The sequence below is a fragment of the Balaenoptera physalus genome (genome assembly GCF_965194825.1).
Source record: "Balaenoptera physalus genome assembly, chromosome: 15".
Lineage (NCBI taxonomy): Eukaryota > Metazoa > Chordata > Mammalia > Artiodactyla > Balaenopteridae > Balaenoptera > Balaenoptera physalus.
In genome coordinates, this window is record NC_138894.1 from 51,340,969 (window position 1) to 51,353,166 (window position 12,198).

Here is a 12,198-nt window from a genome sequence, read left to right on the forward strand (position 1 = left end):
TACTCAGCCATAAAAAGAAACGAGATTGAGTTATTTGTAGTGAGGTGGATGGACCTAGAGTCTGTCATACAGACTGAAGTAAGTCAGAAAGGGAAAAACAAATACTGTATGCTAACACATATATATGGAATCTAAAAAAAAAAAATGGTATTGATGAACCTAGTTGCAAGGCGGGAATAAAGATGTAGACATAGAGAATGGATTTGAGGACACGGGGTGGGAGGGGGAAGCTGGGACGAAGTGAGAGTAGCATTGACATATATACACTACCGAGTGTACAATAGTTAGCTAGTGGGAAGCAACAGCATAGCGCAGGGAGATCAGCTCGGTGCTTTGCGATTACCTAGAGGGGTGGGACAGGGAGGATGGGAAGGAGGCTCTAGAGGGAGGGGATATGGGGATATATGTATGCATATGGCTGATTCACTTTGATGAAATTAACAGAACTAACACAGTATTGTGAAGCAATTATACTCCAATAAAGACCTATTTTAAAAAAATGATGACTAAATGATTTCAAATGAGGATTCATTCTAAATGTTGAATGAATGGGTTTTAGTGAAGTTGGTTTATGTGTAGTACTTCCAGTTTTTACTGTGAGTGAGGGGCACAGATAAGAGAATCACCAGTGCCCCATATTCACGTTAAACTAATTTTGTTGTTTTCTTTTAAAACAATGTCTCTTACCAAATTACATTTCCTTCTATGTAAAAATCAAGTTCTTTAAATGAAAGTTATGAAAATTTAGTTATCTTAACATATTTATTCATTCAACTAATATAGAGCACATACTATGTGCAAGACACTGCAGGGCACTGATACTATATACTTAGTTTAAAGAAAGAGATTTGGTTTACACTTTGCATTAACAGATCTTATATATCAAATTACATGCCACAAATTTTACGGCATTTCATTCTTAACATATTTATCTACTCCCTCTGTTTCATCATGGCATTTCACCAAAGGTTCAAACTTCTGTTAATTTGATAAGAATTGCCAACTTGTATGACTATCGGAGAATCTATAGACATGGTTCTAGGTGTTATCCACACTTTCCGCATGCAGCTCTGTGCCAGAGAGTCTCATCATCTGGATTCTCTTGCTCTCTGCTTCTCATGGGGTTCAGCAGTGGGGAGCACTGGCCAGCAATGTAAGTGAGAAAGACAGAGAGGTTGGGATATTCTTTCCTAATTTTTTCTTCTGCAGCATTATGATGACAGTAGCTCCATTCTCTATGGACACAGCTCCTATCCAGTGGTTCCTGTTCCAAGACGACGGTCTTCCAGGGTTCCAGAAACACAGTTTCCTCCTCTTGCCCCTTCAGGCTTAGAGGTAGAAGCCCTCCTCTCTATTGCTCCTCCCTGGGTGCTTTGCCACCCTCTGTTGGTTCACTTAACTCCCCACACCTCTCTAAATCATCCCTTCATTAAATTCTCCTTTCTTAAACACTTCAAGGGTGCCGCCTCTTTCCTGCTGGTACTCAAGACAATAGTTTTATATCTGGGGAAAAGTTTCCAATGGTAACACAATAAGAGATGCAAAGCCATTTGAACTATATCAGATGCCCTAGAAAAATAGAATTCAGTTTCCAAGCAACTTGTAGACAAACTCTTCTGCACTTCCAGAATATATGTGAATATAGTTGGTTATTTATAAAGTTAATGAATTGACTGGAAAAAATTCAATCCTGTTTTTTGTTTTGCTTGCATCCAGTATAAATACAGTGACTGCTAGTTTAGAGGTGACAAACTGTGGCCTAACAAACCAAACCTTTATTTTTTGCAGGTAAAGTTTTACCATGCAGCAACACCTACTTCTTTACGCATAGTCTATGGCTGCCTTAGGCTACCATGGCAGAGGTGAACACCTGCAACAGAGACCTTATGGCTCACAAAGCCTAAAATATTTACTATCTGGCCTTTTACAGAAAAACTTCGCTGACCTTTGAACTAATTGATTGAAAGACGTATTTGTCATTTTATTTATTTTGGCCTCATTTGGATACTTCTCTGCATTTTGTATACCCCATATGCTATCTCACACATACAGTAGCTCAATCAATGTTGATTAATGAAGGAAGGGAGAATGCACTGACAGATATAGAACTCATAACCTCAGTTTTACTTTAAATCCAGAGAATACATTTTCATTATTTTGCAAGATTTATTAGCCAAGTTTTAAATATGGTTATGGAAATTTGGGGTTTGATGTTTTAAAAATTGGTAACCTGATAGTTCTATACACAACATATGATGAATATTATTATTAAAAATTCATTTGAATTCCATTTATTGAATAATTTAAATGGGGGTGCATGTTCAAACTTTGATCATTGTTATATTTCCTAGTGGTGTTTTGAGAGTGGTACAGTTTTTTAAAATAGTATAAAATACATGCTGCAGTATATTAACTTCTGAGTGGTAGAATTATAGGCTTGATTTTTTTTGTTTCTTCTTTTTGTGTTGTTGATTTTTCCAAATATGACAATGAGAAGTATATTTTTATAATTAGAAAATAAGGTATATTTTAAAATATGGAATATGTTTAGCTTCATGTAACTGAATATTTCATATTGCTATTTTAGTTTGAGAAACAAAAGACAGATCTTTAGATTACAAAATTCACGGAATAAAATCAAGTCTGAGAACTCTTCTCAAGCTACTATTTTAAGAAAATATTCAACTGGCATATATTGATTGAAAACTAGGAAATAAAAACATTCACATTAAAAATTTTTTTAAAGTTTTGCATGAATTTTAACTTTAAACAGCAGAACATCAAATATATAATCTCATATTTGTATATGCATTTTTTATACATCTTCCTACTGCCATTTGACAGAAGGAAATAAAATGCCTTCATATTTCCTCATTTGTAATGTTCATCATTTGTAATTTGTATTTAATGATATGAAAGCAGATCTACATTTTTTTCTATGATTAGAAGTATTTGTTTTAGCCCTCTTTTATTTTCAGTAGCCTAAGAGCACCAGTGGTACTTTATGTGGAAACTTACTTGTTGGTTTACCCAAAAGGGACTGCTGTGTGACAAAGTCAAATGATGTCCTAAAAATGGTATTATTATACCCAAGAATAGCCAGTTTGTGTTTCTTTTATTAGAAGGTCTTAAGCTTTTGTGTCATGGTATATACTTTATCAGTTATATTTCTGTTGTCTTCCTTCACTGTGAGGGTAGTGCCTGCCACATGGAATTTTTGTCTATTTTGTTAAAGCTTCATCATTTGTTCTGACATAGACTAAGTTCTGTTTTAAATAGGTATTGCTAATGAAGGTTTCTAGGATGTGAATGAGTAGATCATAGAGGCTTACAGTCAGAATAGAAGAGTGATTTTTTTCCACCTTTTAAAAGTCCATTTTATAATATTTGTCCTTTTCTATACATGTTTTTATTTTCTCCTCTATTTATCAAGCTTCCATTTGTTTGGTATCTTTCCATCAGCAGCATAAGAACCATACAAATACAAGGAACTGAACACATGATACAACAGTCATACCCTGGAAATACCTGATAAGTGACCATTAACTTACAAGATATTTTTACGTCATACCACAGCCAAAACATTACATCAAGAGACACTTTTAGGCACATCACAAATTCATGAACTTTACTCACAGGAGAGCCCATCAGGTCCTCAGTCAAAAATCATTAATTCTTTCAGACTGTTTTAACAATCTGTGAATTTCCTGCACATGGAAAATCAGAAACAGCAGATTTGAATGGGAACTCTCTATTTATTTATTTATTATTTATTTATTTTTGGCTGTGTTGGGTCTTCGTCGCTGCGCATGGGCTTTCTCTAGTTGCGGTGAGCGGGGGCTACTTATCGTTGCGGTGCTCATTGTGGTGGCTTCTCTTGTTGTGGAGCATGGGCTCTAGGTGTGTGGGCTTCAGTAGTTGTGACACATGGGCTTAGTAGTTGTGGCTCGCGGGCTCTAGAGCGCAGGCTTCAGTAGTTGGGGCACACGGGCTTAGTTGCCCCGCAGCATGTGGGATCTTCCCGGACCTAGGGCTCGAACCTGTGTCTCCTGCATTGGCAGGCGGATTCTTAACCACTGGGCCACCAGGGAAGCCCTGAATGGAGACTCTTGATAGAGATATTTTCAGCAAGAAAAACCAAGAGCCAGGAGAGAAGATAAGAAAACTATTCAAAGTAAAGTAAAAACTCAAAACATAGTGGACCTGTGAGTATAGGTCAAACACCCTTACACTTCTTAAGAGCCTCTGAATATATCATTATGTTAAAAGCATAACACAATCTTTTATGTCAGTTGTAATGATATATTTCTTTAATAAGACATCAATTTCTGTTCAATAAAGCTTAGACAATTATGACACCTTTCTGCAAGATTTCCATAAAATAATAACAAATGAAAAACAGTTTGGGTATTGAAGACATATCATCATATGCTGTCTGAGAAACAAAAGATTACATGATATTTATGTATTCCTCTGTGCTTTTCCCTGAGAAAAAAATCATATGGACTTGGGAAAAATCTGTCTTTAAAGCCATGTATTTTATGACCTCAGTGTCTTTCTGGTTCTTCAGATTCACTGGCAAGTGGTAATATCCAGCTAATGCTTCCTCTAGGTCATTAGTTAACTAGAACAGTTTCCGGAAGTTGCTCAGCTGTGAGCTCTTGGCAATTGTTAGGAATTTAAACTGGTCACCGTGGTTAAAGGAAGACTGACACAGTGACTGAGAGTTCCCATAATAGCAAGGCAGTGTCCTAAGTGCCAGGGATACAAAGATTAATAAAACGAGGTCACTCTCCAGGATTTCCCCATCTACCCAGAAGAGCATGTCAGCAAGTACATGCCATTCAGAGTAAATTACAGAAATAAAGGGAGATTAGATCATCTGCAGGCATGAAAGAGGGAGTGATCAACTCAACCCATGGAAGAGGAATGCTTCAGAGAGAGTGACCCTGGAATCCTGAAGGTTGGGAGTTCACCTTGACAGAAATCAGGAAAGAGCATTTCAGGGGATGGTAGCATGGAATGTAAGGGTGAATTTGCGATGGTTCACTTTGTTTGGAATATAGCATTAGGGCATTTGAGAGGAACGATTGAAAATTGGGCTGATAAGAGGACCCCTTTCTCTGCCCTGTCATCTCTTTCCAACTTTACTTTCCTCTGCCCAGTTGAGATACAGGACAGAGCTACAAGTCCACTGTCTAAGCAGATGTCCAGTAAGGAATGAAACCACTATCCCTGTTTTACAGCCAAGAAAACAGATGCTCAAAGAAGTTAGGCAACATACCTTATTTCTTTCTCTCTCTCTCTGTCATTGTATTATGTTTCTCTTAAAACTATGTTGGACAATTAAAACATATACCTTCTATATTCTAAGGTGAATTTAAAATCTTATTCTTTAGATCAAGAGGACTTAGAGACCCTTTTGAAAAGTCTACGAGAGGGACTTCCCTGGTGGCGCAGTGCTTAAGAGTCCACCTGCCAATGCAGGGAACACAGGTTCAATCCCTGGTCCGGGATGATCCCACATGCCGTGAAGCAACTAAGCCCGTGTGCCACAACTACTGAGCCTGTGCTCTAGAGCCCGTGAGCCACAACTACTGAGCCCACGTGCCACAATTACTGAAAGCCCACACGCCTAGAGCCCATGCTCCTCAACAAGAGAAGCCATCTCATTGAGAAGCACGCGCACCTCAATGAGAAACATGCGCACCGCAATGAAAAGTGGCCCCCTCTCACTGCAACTAGAGAAAGCCTGCATGCAGCAATGAAGACCCAACTCAGCCAAGAGTGAATAAGTAAAATAAATAAATTTGTAGAAAGAAAAGTCTGTGAGAGATTGGATTTCTTGATGGTGCAGCATTTCTTTTTAAATATTCATAAAGCAAAGATGCCATTCTTTTTTTGAAAAATAATTGACAATTCAGCCATTTTAGATGTCCAGTTCAATGATTTTTAGTACATTCACAGAATTGTGCATCCATCACCACAATCAAATTTAGACTATTTTCATTTTCTCAAAAAGAAACCCAAAATAAATAAAATGGAAAAGAAAACAGAAACCCACACCCCTAAACCATGAATCCGATTTCCTCCCAACCTCCTCAGACCTAGACTAAAACTAACTTACTTTCTGTCTCTACAGATTTGTTTCTTCTGGACATTTCATATAAATGGAATCATACAATATGTGGTCCTTTGTGATAGGCTTCTTTAACTTAGCATGTTTTTCAAGGTTCATCCATGTTGTAGCATGTGTCAGCACTTCATTCTTTTTTATTGCCAAATAATATTCCATTGTATAGATACACCACATTTAATTTATTAAATTATCAGTCGATGGACACTTAGGTTGTTTCTATTTTTGGCTATTATAAACAACAGTGCCATTCTGCTGCTGTTTTTATGTTATTTTTATTATACTAGCTTATGGATGTGATCAGCTTTGCAAATATTTGTCACCAAGGAGCCTGGTTCAGGGTGAGTTTATCACTTCCTATAGTGTAAATCAAGATGGAGGTAAACATGGGTGCTTTTGGTATATGGGTAGTGTTATGTATGTGTAACCTCCAGGGGAAGCCTCAATTATAATACACGGAGAGAATTTTTCTCTAGTGATTCCTAAGTGGGATCATGGTCCATTTCAACTATTTAATTTCTGAATAGAAGAGAGTAGAGCTAATAAGTTAGACCCTAACCAGTTGGGTATGATTTTTCCAAAGTCCTTTCCTCGGGAATTTGACATTCTAAGAAGGGATGAATTCAGGACAAATAATTACAAAGCACAAAACAAAAGTACCTTGAAGAAATCTTGAGAAATCTCTTCCTAAGTGAAAGGAGGATAGGAAGAAACTTTTGGATTTAATCTTACAGGATGTTGCAATTCAAAGACCATTAAATTGTGCATAATGTACAATCGTCTTTTGCCAGACAGAGACGTTTCCTGATTGTACTCTTGAGATATTATGAAGAATTTCTAAGGCTGCTATTAAACTAGAGAATTGTGAATTGGTAGGTTTTCAAATAAGTTACTCCAGACCTCAGTCTGGTCTAAAGCTTCCTGTTTTTACAATTAACTCCTCATGTTTCTTTGTTGAGTATGTGTGTGTGTGTGTGTGTGTGTGTGTGTGCACGCGCGCGCGTGTGTAAAACCTAAAGATAGACCAGGAAGCATCTGGGGCCATCTGGTTCTAAAGGGGAATCCAGATTTCTGTGAGGTCTAGCTACTAAATGTAAAGAGGATAAACAATGTATCTTATACAACTCCTGTGCTAACCCCTCAGTCATTACTGTCCAAAATGCTCTTAACTCATAGTTGGTGTTAAACTTTATGGGTTTTTCATTTATGAATGAAGCAGGTTGGTCTGTCTTAAGATAAATCACGTTATAGGCAATGAACACTTCCATGTTGTTTAGCGAAGCTTCTGAGGGATTACAAAGAAAAGTGGACATGTCAGGCATTGGGCTGTTTCTGAAAGCAATGCTTCCTTCTTGGTGCCTGTTCACTCTTCGTCCGTGTTTCCAAATAAAGGATTGTGATTAAGAAAGAGTCATCAAGAGCAGAAGGAAAAGAATTGCTAGCAACCAGGATGACCCAAGGCTTGTGTACTGGCCAGGGCAATACAAGATTCTACTCTGTATACCACCTAGCAAAGTGCCACATGAATGCATCCTAATTTTAATTAAGATGATTTCTCTGTTCTCCAAAGCAAGAGGCCTTCTCCTGCAACCGAAGTAAGAGAGGTTACATTTCAAGTTTTTTCCTCAAGATTCTTAATTTGAGGGGAATAATGATGAAAACAACACTGATAACATTTATAAAGCACTTACTATAGGTTGCCATTTAATTTAACTCTATTAATTTAACTCTGCTTTACACATGAAGAAAGTGAAGTGCAGAGAGGTTGAGAGACTTGCCTAGGCTCACACAGCTGGTAAGTATCTGAGCCTGGATTTGAATCCCGCAGAAGACTCTAGAACCCAGGCTCTCAACAAGCTAATTAAGAAATTGTGCTGTTCTTAATTCAGTGTTATGATAAAAACATTTTTTTTTTGTTATTTTTGGCTGCGTTGGGTCTTTATTTTTGCGTGAGGGCTATCTCTAAATGCGGCTAGCGGGGGGTTACTCTTCATTGCAGTGCATGGGCTTCTCATTGAGGTGGCTTCTCTTGTTGCGGAGCACGGGCTCTAGGCGTGTGGGCTTCAGTAGTTGTGACATGCAGGCTCAGAAGTTGTGGCTCGCAGGCTCTAGAGCACAGGCTCAGTAGTTGTGGCACACGGGCTTAGTTGCTCTGCGGCATGTGGGATTTTTCCCGGACCAGGGCTCGAACCTGTGTCCCCCGCACTGGCGGGCGGATTCTTAACCACTGTGCCACCGGGTAAGTCCGACAAAAACAGTTCTACTGCTAACTTAAAATATAAGTACTCAAAGTAGATGTAAATGTAAGCAGCACACATTGTAAAACTATAATACTATATTTTCTCAAAAAAAATTTGTTTTGCATGTCATTCTGTCTCAGGGAAAAGGTTTTTATTTTCCTTCAAAATGAGGAGGAGTAACATTTGATTTTGCTGGGGAACAGTTAAAATTACTTTGATGGTTCTAGTCGTGCACAGCATTGAGATTTATGACAAATATGTAATCTGTTTATTTGTCACCCAACTTGGATGACTTCCAAATGTTTCCTCTTAGTAGCTCTTGATTTTGTTTGGATTTTTTTCAATCACCAAATAGTCAAACAACAATGTCTGAATCACGTTTGCTCCAGTTAGGGAACACCAACAAGTTGAAAGACAGCTTTGGTTGTTTAAAATCCTACTACATTCACTTGCAACTTTGAAGAACATGCATGCTTTCATGGACTGGATTTTTTAAAGGAGAAGAAGACAAAAAGGAAAACAAACGAGTTTGCGGCCCAAGTCCCTCCTTTGCTATTTACTGCAGTGAGTTTTCCTACTCCGCTTCGCTGGCGAAAGCACGCTCAACAGATCAAACTGTCCGAAAAAGGCTGTCTGCATCCCTCATGTTTAAAAGAGAGGGATTTCGTTCCCTTTCCTTCACACATCAAAGAAGGCACTCGGGGAGGAAATAAACCATAATTAGGCATGAGCAAGGGAGCAGACAGACCCCTTCCTCTCCTTTCCCTATCCCCGCCCCCCAGGCCCTGGCAATAGTCCGGGGCGCGAGCGAGTCGCGGGCCACCGAAGCAGCCGCAGCGAGCGCGCGTCCACGCCTCGCCCACCGCCAAGATCTGGGCGGCGGCGGGGCCGGCCCGGGGGCGCGCGCGCTGGGGAGCGCGCTCATGCAGCGGTTTTCTTCTCCCACAATCCAGAGGCTGCGGCGCGGGAGGGGCGGGGAGTCGGCGGAAGGATATGGGCGCGGAGGGAGCAGCGCGCCCCTTTGACGGCGGGCTGGAGGCGCTGGTTGGGCGGCGGGGAGCGGGGTGTGATGCGGCAATGCGGTTCTGAGGCCGTTACTCTGGCTCCTCCGGAGAGGGCGGAGAAGGAGGCTGTAACGCGGCGGTGATTTTCTGCCAGGGCTTCCCTGAGGCGCACTGAAAAGGCTGGCGGGGCTCGGGAAACTGGGGGGTTAGGGACACACATTCAAGCCCCCACCCCCTGGGAGGGGAAGGGGGCAGGCGGCGAGGCTCGAGGTCGGCGGAGGGATGGTGTGCGGTCGGTGGGAAGGGGCGAGCCCTGCCTGTCGTTGGTGAGGGGCTGCGGGCAGGGGAGGCTCCGCGGGTCAAAGCGGCTCCATGCCCACTGGTGGGTGAAACGTGTGGAGCGGAACGCGGAGGTCAAGTCTGACGGCCGCTCGCAACCCTTAACGTGGTAGCTAACGTGGGATTTCATTTAGCCCACGGTGGATTAATTCATTGGGGGCAGCCTCGCTGGTCTGGCTCCTCCAGGAGCTGGGCAACCTTGACGGGCTTTTTGTCTTGCTGCTCCAACCCCTTCTCCCTTCCTCCTCCTCCTCCTCCAGATGCCTTTTCTCTGCCCCTCCTCGCCCGGTACAGACATTTCCAGGGCAGGCTGCTGCTCGTGGCTGCTGTCGGAGCCACTTCTCGGGATTTCGGCTCGTTTCCCTCTGGGGTGCTTTTTGAGGAGGGAGCGTTTTTCTCCCCTCCACGATGGGATTTTCTTCCAGTGCCAAAATGGACTTTCATTGATTTCTACTTACTTCTTCGACGTTTAGTGACCAATTCCCTAGGGTTATTTTTGTGGTAGTTCCTTTTTTCAAGTACATTCTCTGTAAAATGGAGAACGAGATTTTTACTCCCCTTCTGGAGCAGTTCATGACCAGCCCTTTGGTCACTTGGGTAAGTGGGGTGTTATTTATTGTATATTTTGCTGCATTATTTGTGGCTGCAGAGATGGAGGTGGGCGTTCGTGTCGTGATGATCATCATTCTGTTCTAGGTTAAAACGTTTGGACCTCTGGCTGCAGGAAATGGGACCAACCTGGATGAATATGTGGCTTTGGTGGATGGGGTGTTCTTGAACCAAGTCATGCTCCAAATGTAAGTGTTCTTTTTTTTTTTCTTCTAGGCAACTTTTTTTTTAAACTTGCATACTGTGAACTTAGAGGCTTTATGTTTTAAGATCCTAATTTAGTTTTTTGGCGAGAAAAATTCAGGTGGTTTAAGAATTGGACCTTGAAAGGAGTGATAATCTTACATACCCAGCCCATTTATCACAAGCCAGTAATTATACGTGTTAAAATTGTGAAACTTTAATTTTTCATTCTGCAAATCATGTATTGTCACTTATTGTCTTCAGTGCTGAAATCCAAACCACATTGTATCCTCTTTGATAATTTGGTAAAATGAGGAGGGGAATTACAGTAGTTTCCTAAGGGGGGAAAAAGGCTTTACTGTGAAGTTATGTGCATTTGGTGCAGAAATGTTTCTTATTAACCTTTGTGTCTAAAAATAAATGGCTCAAAATTTGAAACTGGTGAAGTAATAACAGATTTCAGAGGAAAGAATTTCAAACAACAGTTCTGATTGGTGAGGACTGTTGCTGTAGGAAGTACTTTAAATGCATATGACTAAAGTCTGATTAGGTGATTTATTGTGTGAATTAGTAGATTAATATTTGGGGAATCATTTTAAGGTATTCTTAGAGCTAGTTTTGAAATGCAGGTGGTTGAAATCTTGATGACAACTGGCTGATGATTTAGTAGGCAAATCTTTGTCTTTTATGTTCTTGATATTGGGTTTAAATTAAGTAGGAAAGTGATTTTGAGGTAGCAATTGAATATCGAAATCATATTGGTAGTGAAATCAAAGCTCCATTTTTATCATAGTTATTGTAGTATATGTGCATTCTCAGCACATCAAGGTAGTGAATATTACAGTTGTGCTCAAAATAATGTGTATTTAGCCTTATTTGTCTTGAATACAAACTGATTACAAGAGTAGTTTGGAACTTTCAATTTTAGGACATTCTTATGTTTTATATGTTTGGAAATTTAGTACATTATTAATAAATAATTGTCACCAGAGAATAAATCTACTGTTAATAGACTAATAACCTAACATGTAAATGATCAATTCTGTATTTTTTTTGGTATTTGTTTTCTTTTTAGATTTTTCTACTTAAAAGTAGGTATAAGTCAAATCCATAAATAACTGTTCCACTGGTAAACTTATCAGTCTGTGTACTCAAAGAGACTCGTAGTCTATATGCTCAAAGAGATTTTTGTGCTATTTTTCATGAATGTGTTGATCCTACAGGGAAGTATTATACTACTACATGTTTTCCAAAAGTGTTTTATTTGTGTAGGCACCCAAAGAAATATATGTTATCTGAACGTGTATGTATATTTTTTTTCTTAAAGAAGGAAAAGGGAATGTAGACATTAATTATTTCCAGGGATAATAAATATATTTTGGGCTGCTCTCCCATGGAACTATCTTTAATCTTTGAAATATCCCACTATTTCCCAAGCAAAATGGTAGAATAATTAAACTGACTTCTATTTTAGGGAACACAAATGACAGGAAGGGTAGCCATTACAGTAGATACTCAGAACTTGTTCCCCTATGTCTCTTTTCTTGTTTGTTTGTAGACAGAAGATTGTGAATTTGTATGCTGAACCCTAAAAAAACAGGTGTGCTCACAAAAATAGGAAAATACATTACTTTAGTTTTCCCCTTTAATGGTTTTTATTTGAATGATTCTTTTTCCAAAAAATACT

The 12,198-nt window shown here is 39.7% G+C and overlaps 1 protein-coding gene across 7 annotated transcripts in view; it reads left to right on the plus strand.

Moving 5' to 3' along the window:
- The first annotated feature begins 9,407 nt into the window (after positions 1-9,407).
- Positions 9,408-12,198, plus strand: part of CCDC88A (coiled-coil domain containing 88A) — a 123,326-nt gene continuing 120,535 nt past the window's right edge. For 6 of the 7 annotated variants that reach the window (XM_082426227.1, XM_082426228.1, XM_082426229.1 and 3 more), the window contains exons 1-2: positions 9,408-10,316; positions 10,416-10,516. In XM_082426227.1, coding sequence (XP_082282353.1) covers positions 10,254-10,316; positions 10,416-10,516 — 164 coding nt within the window. In that variant the 5' untranslated portion in view covers positions 9,408-10,253. The remainder of the gene's footprint in view (positions 10,317-10,415; positions 10,517-12,198) is intronic. The other variant, XM_082426225.1, reaches the window with a different exon arrangement.